Here is a 16,698-nt window from a genome sequence, read left to right on the forward strand (position 1 = left end):
AATTTCAAGCAGTCAAGTAAATATTTTCAACTAGTCACAGTACAAACAATATAGAAACACACACATGTGTGCACACAGGTGATAAGATATTATCTGTGGAGTTAAGTGCAGTAGAGCAAGACAGCTGGTTCACTTGAGCTCAGGAGTTCATACAACAAGGCTCTGGCTCAAAAAGAAATAGTGTGTGTATGAAAAAGGAGTGGGCCCCACCACTATGCCCCACAGGGAAGCAGTCCTAAGGCCACTCTGCTGGATTACAGCAAATCTAAAGATGGCACTTTAAGTCAAACTAAGGAGGAACCAGGCTGCAGCTAAACCACGGTCTAATGCAATAGGGCTAAAGGAAGACGGTGCAAGGCTGAGAATGCGTCTCACCTAGCACACCCGATTCTCACAATGGGCTTCAAGCCACCCATACACAGCTCCAGGGCACTGTCAATCTTCCCCTCCTGTTGATTGTGCTCACATAATTACTTTCCTACCAGAACCTTCTAAAAGCAAATGCACTCCTGTCTGAAGTGGAGGGTAAGGGGGAGAGGCGCAGCTGTTTTATGTTTTAAAGTAACATTAGACCGCAAACTGACTGAATTATTTCGGGAGCATTAAATATGGCAGATGGGAGGCCTTTCTGCTAGCAATTAACATAAATTAGATGTGGATGGGCCCTTTGCAGGCATCGCAAGCCTTAGCCCCCCTGTATTTGCACTTCACTGTGTTAGAGAGGCACTCAGTTTATTTCTTGCTCTGCAATTATCACTAATGGATTTTACTTTAATAAGATCCCACCTGTATACTCCAGATCTTTGGTTTGACTTGTTTCTCTTACATTTAACTGTAAGTCCAAAAAAACCCACCAGGCTCTGGCTGCTTCTGTTGTTTGCAACTGATTTATAACAGGAGAGGGCCCTAAGATTTGCTGTTGGCCGGAAAGCCCCCTCCTCACCCTCACCCCGCTGTTTCTTCCTTACTTCTGAACCACCACGTCCTGTTAGGGAGCAGCACTTAGCAGCTTATTTAAGTCCACACCCTCACAGTAAGACAGGCCGTGCAGCTGCTGTCAGCCTGTACTGCTACAGCAAGCCACACATCACTAAAGATGCTGTGCCAGAGGAAAGTGACTGCTGAACACTGACCACTGCCTGCAAGTGCCACGGTAACTCCAACATAGCCCCAGGTGTCAGAGAGGCCGCTACAAAACGTGCCATGTTTCACAAACACATCATCTCAGTGGTCGTCAATCCTTTAAGTTCTGAAGCAGTAAGCTACAAGAGGATTGGCGCTCCCTTTGAAGTAAAGGGTTACGTGGTGAGCCTGTGCTACCACTGTGATACAGTCAGATACCTACACCGTGAAGGGATCCTAACCGTGCAGTTGTATGCTGCCAGGTAACAAATGCTCCACCGACGGAGACTGGTTCTGAGCAGCTGAGAAGGCAGAGGATGCGGCAGTCTGTAGAGTGTGAGGAGTCTCGTGCCTTGCCTAACAGTGCTAATGACTTTCTGAACATGGCTGTATCTCCCGTAACAGCATACACACTACTTTTTAAAATAGGAGAAAACACCTGGCTAGGATGGCACACTCCTAAATCTCAGTACTGGGGAGGTGCAGGCAGGAGGATCAGCAGTTCAAAGCCAGCATGAGCTATATGAGACTCTGTCTTAAAACAATAAATAAGTAAATATAATAAGTCAGAGTAAGTACAGGTATAAAATCATCAACAAATATGATTTTTAAAAAAGCAAAAATAGTAGAAAACAGAGACCTGTTAATACATGTTAAATATCAGAAGCACTCCTACAGGAAGGATAAATGTACAAGCTAAAAACAAAGCCAAGAGAAGCCTGCTCCTCCCCACAGAGGCAGGTCCCAAGGAAGGGGCTAGGACTACAACTGGAGACGCACGGCTCAGTAGGGGAGCATATGCTTAGCATGCACAGGGTCCAGGCCCGATACACGCACACACAAACGCACGGCAGAATGAAAGAGTCACAGCAAGGAACAATTTCAAGAGGAAAAGCGGCTAAGACCCTTGGAGAGAAGATGGCCACCGGCCTCAGGGATAAGGAAAAAGGTCCATATCTTAAACTGTTTAAAGTTTCCACAGAGCTGTTGAGGGATGCTGGCGCCTGGACCCACCTGGTCGCATCCTGCGTTCACCAACTCCTGAAGCATCTGCCGGTTTACTTCTGCGGCAGCCGGAGTGCCAGATTCATTGGCAAAAGGCAGTAGGGAATATCGGATTTCCCTGAGCGCTTTCTGATAAGGTCCAAACTTCGGGGTGGCTCTCATCTGCTGCTGCCTGGAGGCATCTTTGCTCCCCAGGACTTTGGCATCCAGGGAAGTGTCACTGTTTGGTCCCGGAGGCAGCCCCTGAGGGGAAGACTTGGATGGCTGCTTCAGCCCCTCTCGGATCTCTTGCAATCGCTGCCGGCTATTTCCAGAGTAAGTTGTGGCAGGAAAAGTCTTTGGCCTCATCGTTAGTCCAGTTTCCTTTTACCATAAATACAATCTTCTCAAAGTGTCTTATTATTTTAAAAAGAATAGTCAATAGCGTCAGTTAATTGTAAACATGCTTCCAAAACAACTTCCTTTCAAAAATGTTCTGTCCTTCAATTTCTGTAGTTCCTAAAGAGAACCTAAAATTTTCCAGAGTTTTCATTTTGAAGAGCATCACTCTCTGAAAAAGAAAATGGGACAAAAATATTCATTTGTGGGTTTCACATAATGTTAAAGCTACTTTCCAGAAATGCATGGTGATTTTGGAAATATTCCACCTAGAAAGTAAAGAAAAAGCACATCCCTCTCAGGAGTATCATGTCTGTTTGGTTCTGGACCTGTCCCAGGAAGGTTCCTGTAGCAGGAAGCCCATACCTCAGTGTCTCCACAACCACCACACACACAGGGTGACAGTCATCTCAACAGCTGCCAAACTCACTATCATGTAACTCTGAAAACCACAGCTTGAAGATTTGGGATTAAACATACTAAGTAGATTTCTGGCTTGTCCCTATCACCAACTAATTCTTGATCCACACCATTGTCCCTCAGCCTGTGGCTTCATCCAACATCTTCACCACCCAAGGCTGTGGTCCTCAACATTAAAAAAAAAAATCCTAATGAAGCCCTCCCCAATTGTCTGAAAAGATCAAAATTCATCATATTGAAGGTATGCTCTACTGCAGTGGCAAGTGTTCTACACCGTGCCTTGAGAAGGAAAGTAAGGGGGCTGGAGAGTTGACTCAGCAGTTAAGAGTACCTGCCACCCCTCCAGAGGACCAGGGTTCAATTCCGAGCACCTACAGGGTAGGCCACAACCATTGTAACTTGAATTCAGACACCAGTCATAACATGGTGCCCACACATACTTGCAAGCAAAACACTCATGCACATGAAATAAACACATCTTTAAGAAGAGTGACAGAGTGCTAGAGGGGTGCTTAGGAGTCTTTAAGTCTGATAATGCAGAGGAAACGGGTACCGTTGGACTTCTCTCTATGCTAACAGTGTGAGGTCTGATGGCCCTCTCCACGACAGTCAGTGGCCACCGCTACCAGCTGCCCTGAGAGGACAAGGAAAAAAGCACGGCACTCTGCAGTGCTGTATGAATTGAATGTATACTGCACTTATAATACCTCCACGTTATGATGCATCGATCAAGAGGTAACCCAGTCACAAGCCAAGAAGCAGCAATAAGCCCAACGGTGGGATCTTGGCACTCTTCACTGTGCCCTCACTCACTCCCAAAATGTCTTCACCTGCAGAGGTGCCCTTTGTAGTATAGACAGGCTGGCACACTCCAGATCGGCCCAAAGCCCCCCTACCTGTCCTGTCTCTTGCCCTCCTCCCATCGACCCCCTCCCCTCACTCTAAAGAACTCAAAAGCCGACTTCAAAGGATACACTTTGGAATTTCAATAAACAAAGCAAACTGACTCCCAAAAGAGCACCCTCTAAAGATAGGCAGAGACCTGGGACCTCCAGCTCCCGTGAAGAACCTCACAACCACAAAACAAGACTCTACTTCACAGACATCTTCATATGGAGCAAAGATACAGATAAGTAACATTATCCAGTACTTACTAGACACTGTAGGAAGTTTTATATGCATTAACTTACACAACCACATTCAGCAGGAAATACTAGATATGGCGTTAAAATGTGCTTTGGGGGCTGGAGAGATGGCTCAGCGGTTAAGAGCATTGACTGCTCTTCCAAGGGATGTGGGTTCAATTCCCAGCACCCACATGGCAGCTCAAAACCTGACACACTTACACAGATGTACATGCAGTCAAAACACCAAAAATAAATTTCAAAAGAAAAAAAATGTGCTTTGTATGGGGACAGTGGTCTTCACTGCTGTAACTACTCACTTTCTCAGCACAACTGAGAATTCATTAAAAGGAACCAGACTAAAGTTCTTAACATGACAGCTGTTTTAATACATGGTTTCTAGTACTCTGAGTCACTGAAACGGTTGTGTAAGGCAGTATAGATTGTGGGCTGTGAGATCTGGACAGCTGTGTCTCTGGGCCCCAGGTTGGCTATGGCCCAGAAGTCCAGAGCTCTGCTTAACTGATGGAAAGTAGGGCACATTGCAACTACACTCATTCCCCGGGACTTCCTGGTCTGAGCATCTGTTCTGGAAGACCTAGATTTCTAAAACTCACATTCCAGCAAAAAGGGTAGGAGTGCCCGCAGAACGCGTGTGGAGGATCCTGGGAGTGACTGGGGCGGCTGGGAACTTACAAAGGATTGCTGTTTCCCCACTTAGAAGTCACGCAGATCCCACTTTCTAAGCTTTCATTTTCTTCCCCTTTCTTTCTAAAAGTAAAATAGAGCGCATACCTGTGATAAACACCTGACAGAAAGCAATCAGGGAGCAAGGGGGTGCTGGGCTCTCTATTCCAGGTTACCGCCCATCACTGTGGGCATCACATGGAGGGAACCTGTCAAGTGTCAAGAGAAGACCCGCTCACTCTCCACAGGGACACAGCCTGGGAGCCCCTGAAAAGGCCTGGCCCACCTGGGTGAGTCTTCTGCTTCAGTGAATACAATCAAAACCGTCTCCCAGCAGTTAGGGCCACAGGCCAAGCTGATCAAGAAATCCCACACCAAGACCCTTTCTAGGTTGTGTCAAGTTGACAATTAAAACTAACACTATGGTCTTTAAAACAAATGACTGTGTAGGAAAGGGACCTGACAGCGTATTCCTCACCCCCCCCTCGCCCCCTCCACTACTCTGTACCTATCCACCACTCTGCCAATGAGGAAAGAGGTATCTTTATTTTCTGCGTATGCCCGTTTTGCCTCTATGTGTGTCTGCACCTGATGGAAGTCAGAAGCTGACATTACACTCCCTGAAACTGGAGTTATGAATGATTGCGAGACCCATGCAGGTGCTAGGAACAGAACCCTGGTCCTCTAAAAGAGCAACAAATTCTCTTAACCCCTGAGCCACCTCTCCAGGCCCAGGGGGCATCGTTTTTGAGATGTGGCCCTGCTATAAAGCCAAGGTAGGCCTGGAACAACAATCCTCCTGCCTCAGCCTCCCCATAGCTTGCAGTCATGGGTCAAACGGCTATTAAGCCTCAGGCACTCACAGAGTGACTAACTGCCTCACCTTCAGCGTTTACAGTGAAGTGAGGCAGAGGGTAAGGGAAGCAAATGAGCTGCAGAGGAAGAGGCCCCAAAGGAGGGGAAGCCAGCACCGGTGGGAGGGTAGAGGGGAGTCAGGGGAACTCCCCAGGAGACCACCTGGGGAGGGGTGGGATGGGGAGGTGGGATTCCAGCTGGAGGGAAGAAGGCAGGCTCCTCCACAGGGCCCAGGACAGTGAGGCTAGGACTTTTGTGGGGACTGGAGACAAACCACAGAGGCAGCAGGACTCCCTTTAGAAGAGCCTCTAGCAAATGTGCGGGGTTGGGTTAGGCGCAGGGCCCTGGCCAGGAATCTCCAGGCTGACTGAGGCAGTACTGCACTCCAGTCCACAGATGCTGGGCTGTGGAACAGAGAAGGGCTCAGGTCACAGAAGGCCACAGGTCTGGGCTTAAAGGCACAGGTACCTACCATAAGAGTCTCAGGCATTAATTAGCCTGTAGCTACCCATTCCTACATGCTATGGGGTCATCAGGACAGAGGACAGGAGTCCCTCCTGGAACATTCCTTTGGGAAAGTGTGGTCTCTGACCACTAGACTTCACCACCAAAGGACCCTAGCAGACTACTGAGAAGGCTAGCCCTTTCACATAGCTAGGCCAGGCCAAGGGATGTGAAGGAAACAGCCATACAAAGTTCTTTTAAGCCAGAGTAAGCCACATTTCCTGCCCATCCCATAGGCAAGGTCGGGTCACAGGGCAAGAAAGAAAGCTCCGGCCTTCCAAGCTTCCCCTGGAATTTGTTCTGAAAGAGAGGCTACTGAAGCCGGGAGGAACATTAGGACTGGGACCACAGGCAGTCTCTTCCTAGTGCATACATCATTAGACAGACAGCATTTACAAGCTGCTCACAGGCTCAGAAGTAGCAGGTACCTCAGGTGGCATGCCGCTACCACCCCATGCCCTGACCCAAGGGATATAGTCTTGACTTGTAATACCTAGGATCAGCCTGGCCAGCTTTTGCACTTTTTACTGTGAAGTTATGCAGCCTCTGGCTTCTGTTTAGCCACTCTGGGCACGATTCTTGCTCATTCATCCATGTTATGTCTGGCAGCAGCCATCACTCATTGCTAGGTACTGTTCTCCTGTGCAAATCTCCCAGAACTAATACACTGTGCCGCTCCCTTTCAGGCTGCTCTGGCACAAGCCCCGGGTCTACAGCAAGGAGGAGGAGTGGGTGGTCTGCTTCAAGACTTTGCTTTCCACACCAATACTTTCTTACAGTTCCTGGTGGGCCCATGGCAGTTGATAAAAGGACAATGACATGTTTCGTCAGCTTGTGCCCTAGAGCATCTTCCAGGTGCTGGTAGGCCCAGCCCTGAAGGCACACAGCCAACTGTGATACCACCTGTCACAGCCTGGCAATCAGTCAGGAAGAGTCTAAATCAAAGGGATGGTACAAACTGGACCAACTTCCAGGCACTGGGAAACCGGGAGTGATCTCAGCACAGGTTCCAGAAGAGGGCACTCATGTTTACTCTGCAGGTGACTTGTTGTACCCAGGTCCCCTGAGAGTGGCCCAGAGTCTTCAACCATGCTGAACGTACTCTCAAATGATTGGTTATATTTGTGATGTGAGGCCTACCCTCATACACATAGGACTTTTAACCAGTGTACAAACTGAACATCCGTACAAGGTGCCCCTCTCACTCGGCTAATTAAAAAACGACCAGCCTTTGACTGCGCAGTTTAAACTCCAAGACAGGAGACAGACAAAATAATAAATTGTTTAAGAACTGTATGAAATGTGTTCATAAAAATTTGGCAAAAAGCCAGGTGTGGTGGTGTATGCTTTAACCCCAGCATTCGAGAGGCAGGGACACACAGAGCTCTGAGTTCAAGGCCAGCCTAGTCCTACAGAGTGAGTTCCAAGACTACATAGAGCGACCCTGTTTTGGAGACAGAGGGGGGGGGGGAGGGAAGGAAGGAAGGAAGGAAGGGAGAAAGAAAGAAAGAAAAGAAAAAAGAATTTTGGGGCTGTAATACAGGATAGCATCTGGAAGGCAAAGAGAAGTGGTCTAGCCCACTAGCACCAAGAGGTAGGGCCCACTGGACCTGGTGATGCTCACAGGGCAGGGCAGAAGTAGAACACTATAGTGACACACATCTAAGCGTTCAGAATGAATAGGCACAAAGCTTTCGTCAGGTCAGGAGACAAGGACCATGCAAAAATTCAGCAAGGTTAGCAGAAGAAATGTCAAGCTGAACCAAAAGTGGGGATGGCCATGTGCCCCCTTTATTGGTCAGGGCGGGAGGATAGGCTGAGAAGGTGAAAGTGGACTTCTTTGTATGTGAAAGATAAAAGTACAAGAGAAAAAAAGCCCAGTATAGTCATATCCCAGGCCAACTGAAACACAGACTTGCAGCCAAGTACTGGGCTGTACACATCTGAGCAGTGGCTCGACCTCAGAAGTGACCATGGCCCTGAAAGGTCCCATGCTAATTAAAAGCACCAGGTCTCCGCTGGGCATGGTGGCGCACACCTTTAATCCCCGCACTCGGGAGGCAGATCTACAAAGAGTCTAGAACAGCCAAGGCTACACAGAGAAACCCTGTCTCAAAAAACCAAAGGAAAAATAAAATCACCAGGCCTTTCCTTACTTCTAAATGGCACAGGTCTATCTATACTCCACCGAGAAAAGACTCTCAATACCTAGCTGGCTAATTCTCCCTGGACTGCCACCATGACCAGCAACCTCAGAGACCAATTGTCACTTTCACACCTTCCCCAATGCAACACAGTGACCAGTGTGTTTTTCAGCAATGTGTGAGACAGGCAGGAGCATTCTGTTTCCCCCAACCCCATGCTACCTGACACATGGCCACACACACCCAGGATACACCTATCCAGAAGCAGTCCCCTAGGGCCTTAGCAGGTACTGTGAGCAGAGATCTAGGCTGAGCAGAGGGAGCGCTCCATCCACAGCAAAGCCCTTTCTCTAAGCTTAACCTCAATGGCCAAACAAAATGTGACTGAGTAGGGCCAGGTATGGTGGCACATCACTTTAATCCCTGAGATAGCAAGAGGCAAGTGGATCTCTGTGAGTCTGAGGCCAGACTAGTCTACACATCAAGCTCTGGGCCAGCCAGAGTCATACAGCAAGCTGAAAAAGTTCTCACAAGACCATCACAAAGCGTCACATGTCCATGCCCTAATACTCAGCCTTAAGAAGGAAGTCCCATCACAGGCCATATGGTAGATGACCTTTGAGACATGGTGTTGAGTGAAGTTAGCTGCTCACAAAATACACGGCACTGCTCCGCTTACCTTGCATACCCAGAGTCAGGACCCACAAGAAAGTTTTAGGTAATAGACAAGTTTTGCTTGCCATAAGGACAAGAATACATTTAATGTCATAAGATTAAACTACATACAGTTACACACACATACACACACACACACACACACACACACACACACACACGATTTTCTTTCTAAACCATGGTTCCTAGACGAAATACCTGGCCCTAGACACTGGGTCCTAACAGTAAGGCAAAATCCCACTCAGCCGGAGTCTAACGGGCAGGGGTGGTTCACACACCATCCTAGCCCCTCTGTCACTCTAACACGGATATTGGAACAGGCTACGGGGGGATTTCCACACAGTAGCCCTGGGTTCCAAACTCTCCAATCAAGCCAGCCAAGGGACTAGAGGTGCGGCTCACTGGAGAGCACTCGCCTAGTAAGCAGGAGGCCCACAAAGGAGGGTGCACAGGAAGGGCAGGAGTTCAGAGACCCTGGCTACATAGTGAGTTTGTGGCCAGCCTGCACTATATGAGACCTTGTCTCAAAATAAAAACAGTTCACCAGAGCAAGAAATGCCAAGACCTTCCTCTGTCAGAGTGCAGCGGAGCTAAGAAATACCAGGTGGTGGGGCCTGGAACAGCAGCGAGGGTCAAGTGTTTTGGTTCTGCCTCCCCTTTTCCAGACTCAGGAACAATCTGGAAGCACAGCCGGCAAAGAGGATTCTTCAGTGACACCTCATAAAGCCACCACCTGGCTTTCTTCGGTGTTCTGACTTTTCTCTCCAGGGCGAGCTGGTCTCAGAACACACCAGGTGCTCCATCCTTTTCAGAGGGTGACAAACAGCACCTACCGGTGCCCCAGGTCCAGAAAGTAGCCTTCGGTGTCAAGAAGCAGACAAGTGCTTGCCTCGGCTCGGAGACCTTGTATTCTAAGGTTCAGTATGAAGATGGGTTTCATAGCCAAATCTTGAACTTTTAAGTGAATTTTTCATGGAAATGCTCATCACTCAACTGAAGATGACAGCTGGAGATGAGCTTCACTGAGCTACTCCTCCACCATTTTGACAAGACCTGACAGATGGGGATTCTTCCTTTATCAATACGCTTACAAATATGACCCTTGGGAATATCAAGTAAAGTAAATCTAGCTTTTGAAATCTGTTTGGCATTAACAACTGATTTAAATATATTTTTAAAAGGAAACTACAAGGCGCTGGACCGGAAACCCTGAAACAACTAAGTAACTCACACCTATAAAACCAGCAACACTCAGGAGGCAGGGACAAGAAGGCTGCCAACGGTTCCAGGCCAGCCTGGTCTACACAGGGAGTTCCAGGCCAGCCAGGGCTTCCCGATGAATGAATCCCTCTCTCAGAGCAAAGCGAAACAAAGGCCCGAAACAAACAAAAAGTCCGTATCAAATCCCAAAACAAAACCACTTCACTGCAAAACTGGAGTCCTCGACCAAATCCTCGGTGGTGAGGGGCGGTTCCCGACAACTGAGCAGCATTTTAAACATTCCTTCCTTGCTTCCTACCAAACCCAGTTCCAGCCCTCAACCCGAGCCCAGAGAATGCTAGCACATGTTCGAGAATTCTCACTCTCGCTTCTCCTCATGCCTCCCAGACCCACCTCACAGGCTGCCAAACACATCAAACACCGACCAGTGAACCAACCAAAACCCCAACTGCTAGGATAGCAGTAACCACACACATTGGCTCTATTTTAGTTTAGTGGGTTTTTTTCTTAATTAAAAATTTGGGGCCGGGAGGTGGTGGCGCACGCCTTTAATCCCAGCACTCAGGACACAGAGGCAGGGGGATCGCTGAGTTCGAGGCCAGTCTGGTCTACAACGCAAGTCCAGGACAGCCAAGGTTACATAGAGAGACCCTGTCTTGAAAAACCAAAAAAAAATAAAGAATTTGTTTTTTCTGTGTGTGTGTGTGTGTGTGTGTGTGTGTGTGTGTGTGTGTGTGTGTGTAAGTGTATGTATGAATGTTACAGAATACCTGTGTGGGTCAGAGGACAGCTTGTAGGAGTCAGTTCTTTACTTCTACCATGTAGGTTCTGAGGACTCAAACTCAGGCCATTCCGGGCTATCCTGCCAGCCTTGTCTGTGGCATGGTCCACATGGCACAGGCTGGCCTCAAATTCACAGTCCACCGGCCTTAGCTCCCCTGCACTCAAACTGCAAATGTTTGTCACCCCACCCCCAGTTCTCTTCATTTGTTTATATGGTTTAGAGGGGTTTTGGTGGGTTGTTTTGGGGGGGGAGGGCAGAGGGCATATTTTAAGACAGTATTTGTTAAACCAAAACCTCTGATTACGATTTAAATCACATTTCCACTATAAGTACCTAGCAAAGATAACTCTACATCAAACAGAGAGGCCAGTCCTTGAGGCAGACACTAAGTGTCAGATTCATATACCACCACACTGATGTATGTACCTCCCCAGTACTGGCCAGGCCAGAAAGCTGCATGCGCACACTGAGCTTTCTTTTTTTGTTTGTTTGGTTTTGTTTTGTTTGTTTTTTGTTGTTGTTTCTTTTTTTCTTTTTTTTTTTTTTTTTTTTGGTTTTTTTCGAGACAGGGTTTCTCTGTGTAGCCTTGGCTGTCCTGGACTCACTTTGTAGACCAGGCTGGCCTCGAACTCACAGCCATCCTCCTGCCTCTGCCTCTCGAGTGCTGGGATTAAAGGCGTGCGCCACCCACCACACCCGGCTAGACTGTGCTTTCTTAAGGAGGATCTCTAAGGAAAACACTGACTGTCTTCTTAGAGATTTAGGAAAACAGTTTCCCTACTGTTCAGTCATCAGGTCACCATAAGGCCTTAGTGAGCCTGTCTGTGCAGTGGCTGGAGCAGACAGACAAACGCTCCCTGCAGAATTCCTAAGAGCAAGCAGCTAAAGAGAGCAGGACAGATAACCTCCAGCAGGGGCTCCGAAACCTCTGAGCAAGCTCTGCCTCCTCTGAAAGGACCCCTCTCCAAGGTCCCACACTCCCCGCTAGGGAGGCCAAATGTACACACTCCACTGGAAACCATGGAGCTGATCAACCTAGATTGAGAATCTGTTTTGATGCGAGACCACAATTCTTTCAGGTATCAGACCATGGTCTCCACCAACTGAGGAGCTCCAGGGCTGCAGCTGCTGGGAGAGTGGGGAGCTACTGCTGGGGGATGCCAACTCCTGTGTGAAAAGAATGTATCCAGGCAGTAAGACAATGCTGGGGAGGGGGCAGGGGCTGTCTGGGGGACTTCCAATGTTTTAAAAAAATAAAATAAGCCAGGCGTGGGGGTGTACGCATTTAATCTCAGCACTCAGGAGGCAGAGGCAGGCGGATCGATGTGGCCAGCCTGGTCTACAAAGCGAGGCCAGGACAGCCAAGGCTACACTGAGAAACCCTGTCTCAACCCCCCCACCCCCAAAAGAATAAAACAGGAGAAAGGCTCAGGAGGCAGGATGGGGTTAATTAGTAATGGGAAATGCTGGCCCTTGGCTATACTGCTCCAGTAACTGCCTGGCCGCAGAGAGCTCCATAGTCTAACCCCAGGCCTACTTCATTCAAAATTAACTACCATCATGGGGGGGGGGGGCCTGTGCTTCCATGATGGACTAGAGATCTGTAGGGTCGGCAATGGCACCTTAGCAATCAGAGTTAACGAGAAATGCAGACTCCAGCTTTGAAATATGACGGTTTTCATTCTTCTTCCAGAAAAATCCTACGTATGTCAAAAATACTGGCACACAAACAAAAAGTACTTGTTAATTAACTTTACAAAAAAAAAAAAAAAAAAAAAAAAAACCAACCACTCTTACAATTAAGTCGACACAGTCTAGACATTAACCAACATAAATTATTTGCCAAGAGAATGGCAAGCATTAAGCAATGCCAAATTCCCTCCTAATTTTAGCATCACCACCAATTATCTTTATTTCCAACATTACTGTTTTATTATACCTTCAAGATAAAACAATAAATCAAATAACATCCGGCTTAAAAGCACTAAGGGAGCAGTTGAATAATATTCAGGGATGCTTTAAAAATTTGGGGTGCCCCTCAGAAGGTGGCAGAAAGGGAAAGAAAAGTGCCTCTACCCTTCTCTGAACGCCAGCTGCTCCAGAGAAAACACCAAAAGACGGGTTTTTTTTTTTTTTTTTTTTTTTTTTTTTTTTTTTTTTTTTTTTTTAAAGAAGGTCAGAGATTTCTGGGAATTTCTACAGCTTCTACGAAGTAGACTGGCTCCTTCCGCGAACTGGAAAGGCTCACCCGTTTGTAGAACAGATTTATAGCCAAGACAATATAAATGCATTAAAACGTATCACCTTCGAGCACACTAATTTTAAATAGTATGGAATATTGCTTAGAAGTGTCGCGTTATCGCAAGCACAAAATAAACACAAAACGTTGTGTTGGTCTAAATTTCCCAATACAGCACCCTCATCCCCTCCCCCACGTTCCCCTCCCCCCGCAAAGCTTCGTACGCATTTAGTGTGGATTTACCGGGTCCAGCCCTTCCATTCCACTCTCCAGTGGGTTTTAAGAGCCTAGGACAGGCTATTTACAACACAGCATTTAAAATAACAAGGCATTTTATTGTAAACGTGTTCCCCGCCCACTTCTGAAAGTCCCTCCCACCAAAGCTGTGATTCGCTAAGAAAAGAAATACTGACAGCTCCAATTTACACTTATATTATTCCAACTAGAGAAGAGGCTGAAGACTAACTCTCAGTTCAAAACTTCTGTGATTCTGTAACTCCTTTCTAATAATTCTGCATGGCAGCCAATGTTGGTACCATATGAAGCTGACGTTTTGAGACGTAGTAAAAGTCAGGCAATTTCAAAAGAACCACGGTGGGTTCGTTCAACAACAGTGTTTTCTATACCTGGACAACCAGACAAAATTTTACGAGAGGCTGAGTACTGTAATGTCTTGTTAATTATAGTTAAGTTAAAACAGGCTTTCTAAGTCGTGTCTGCATTCCTGTGCTGGAAGATTTTTGTTAGCGCCTTATTTCAACAGTTGCTTTAAAAGTTTTTTTTTTTTTTTTCATAAAAAGTAGTCTCGACTCCAGAATTAGCATTCAAAAATGGTGAGCATCATTTAGTGACCTAGCCTGCGGTTAAACTAAAAACACGGAGCAAGACTTAGTACAAATTCTCTAATAAACAATCACATTACGGGAACGCAGGAAAAATTTAAGGACGTAAAAGTCCACGCTCAAAACTTTTGGCCAACAAAATCTGCACGTCCAAGTTAGTTCTGTCCCGTCTCACACTCACGGGCTTATGTTTTCACCCGGCGGCCTCGAGCACGAGGCTCGTGGCCGAGGTCGCCCCGGCGAGACCCGGGCCACGCAGGAAGCTCGCGCGTGCGTGACCCGGGGCTGCGGACGGGCGCTACCACGAACTCAGGCCGCAGAGTCCGGGCGGGGAGGAGCGGCAGAGGCCGGCCCGGGTGGGAAGAAGTCGGCTCAAGAAGAGGCGTTACGCAACGTCCCCGCACCGACTGCCGGACGGCGCGGCCGGGAACAGGACACCGGGCGGGGACCGCGGCGCGCAGGCCCCGAGGTGCAGCGCGCAAGGCCGCGAGCGCGCGTGGTGGACGGCGCGGCGCCCGGAGGCCCAGGCTGGGCGGGGTCGGCGCCGCGGGACGCGCGCGCGGGGGTCTGGGCCTCCGGACGCCGCCACGCGAGCACAACAAAGCCGCCCCGCCGCCGCCCGGCACCCGCCCCGTGGGCTTCTCCGCGATCCGCAGGGCGGCTCGACCGCGGGACCCGGCGGACGGGCGGAGCCCCCTGTCCCGACAAACTTCCCGGCCGCGGCCCCTCACCTCCGGGAGCTCTCTTACACCCTCGGCGGCGTCCTGGCCCGCGGCTCCGGGACCTCGCGCGCCGGGACACCGGGCGCCGGTGGCGGCAGTGGCTGCAGACCCCGGAGGGTCGGGGGAGCTCGTGGAAGCGGCGGCGGCGCTGGTGGCGGCGGCGGCTCCATCTTCCCGGGGCGCTCACGCCGCGGTTCGGACGCGCAGACCCGAGCGGGACATTCGCTACATTGTTGGCATTCCACGGGCATCACGTGACCCCTCCTCCCGCGTCACTCCCGGCCGCATACCAGCCCGGGCGGGGCGCCCGCGGCCTTGCTCCCGGCCGGCCGCTCCGCCCCGCCGGCCGCCGCTTCCTGCGCCTCCCGGCCCGGGGCCGCCTCCCGGCCCGGGGCCGCCACCTGCCCTGCTCTCGGCTCGCGTCGGAAGTATGCAGCCCGCGAGCGCCGGTTTTCCCCTAGCCCCTCGGACCAGTCGGTGCGAAAAGTAAGTTCACAGGCCCCGGTGCCAGCCACGAAGAGCCCAGCCGGTCCTTGAGATCGGGGCATCAAAGAGTAAACCGGGACGCCTGACAGCCCGAGCTTAGTGGCACGCAGGTTAACCAGCTCCCTCCCGGAGCACGCTTCATGCAAAGTGCCTCCCTGGTTTTATAAAACTGAACAGTGATGCACGAACCAACCAGGGAGACAGGCGTTTACACTTCGGCCACTCCTTTATCCTCCATTTGTGCATGCGGTCCAGTCACAGACGCTGAGAAGAAATAACAGCGTGGAAGCCAAGTCCTTCGTCTACTATTGGCTCTCTTCAGGTCACACTTCCCACCACCTACGGTCTGTGGTAAGGGATGGCGAGGGCTAATAGTTTTTTTTTTTAAAGTCAGCCCGGTCTCCTCTTTAATTAACAAACGTGACATTTGAAGTTTCGGTTCCGGAAGAAACAATCATGAAGATCATTTGTTCCAGCTTGTATTTTATTTTTGTACTGGGGAAGGAACCCAAGCCCTCTCTCGTGTGCCAACTGCAGGCTGTGTTATCAGAGGAACCCTTGTCAGGACTGCTTTAAATTCCCACCAACCAGCCTTTTTAGTCCTGGACTGCCCTTCGCGGCACCCCCCCCTCCCGGCCTCCCCCCACTTCTCTCTAATCCCCTTAAGGCTTCTTCCAGAGAATCTCCGAGTTCTCATTTCTCTGTCCTTTGAACTTTAATAATTAAGCCTCCTGATAATTATTAGCACCCATTTTCTTTTGTCAGTCTGACCCTGTGTGCTACACAGACATTTTGCCCAGTGGTGGGAACCAAACGCATCTTCAACCCAACTGATGGCTCTGTAATAGAGGAGCCCTACCTGCACTCACTCGGGAACTTTCTCCCCCAGCGGCAAGCACACAGGCAGCCTTCACAGATGTGTTTAAAAGTTCCTATCGCAAGCAAGCTGTTGGTGGCACACACCCAAATTCACAGCGCTCTGGAGGCAGAGGCAGGCAGATCTTTGAACTCAAGGTCAGCCTGCTCTAAAGAGAGAATTCCAGGACAACCATGGCTACACAGAGAAACCCTGTCTCGAAAAACAACAAAACAAACAAAAGAAAAAGAAAGAAAGAGAAACTCTTATCAAATGGAAAACGCTATAAAGTAAATAGTGTTACTCAAAAGTACATGTATTGAGGATTTGACTTCCAGCCTGAAGCCTATTGGGTGTAGGTGCATGGGACCTTTGGACAGTGGAACCTAGTGTAAGTTCAGTTAAATTGTAGTGTGTGCCTTTGAAGGGGGTGTTCCTAACCCTTTTGATTCCAAGGTGAGCAGCTTTATCTCACTGAGAGAGCAAAGCCAGCTGAACACAGTCACAGACCTCTGAAGCTCGGCAGGGCACCGCTTTACTTCCATTTATATGGAAAATACCTCATCAGTTTTTTGCACTTTGGGCTGGAGAAATAGCTTAGCAGTTCAAAGCTCCTGCTATATGGTCCAGCATC

General features: G+C 49.1%; 1 protein-coding gene across 1 annotated transcript in view; it reads right to left on the reverse strand.

The window, feature by feature from the left end:
• Positions 1–14,982, reverse strand: part of Lats2 (large tumor suppressor kinase 2) — a 57,887-nt gene extending 42,905 nt beyond the window's left edge. The window contains exons 1-2 of the mRNA XM_051160627.1: positions 14,732–14,982; positions 2,137–2,677 (exon numbers count right to left, since the gene is read on the reverse strand). Of these exons, the coding sequence (XP_051016584.1) occupies positions 2,137–2,475 (339 nt within the window). The 5' untranslated portion in view covers positions 2,476–2,677; positions 14,732–14,982. The remainder of the gene's footprint in view (positions 1–2,136; positions 2,678–14,731) is intronic.
• Positions 14,983–16,698: the final 1,716 nt, after the last annotated feature.

Source organism: Acomys russatus, chromosome 18, assembly GCF_903995435.1.
Source record: "Acomys russatus chromosome 18, mAcoRus1.1, whole genome shotgun sequence".
In the NCBI taxonomy this organism is placed as follows: domain Eukaryota; kingdom Metazoa; phylum Chordata; class Mammalia; order Rodentia; family Muridae; genus Acomys; species Acomys russatus.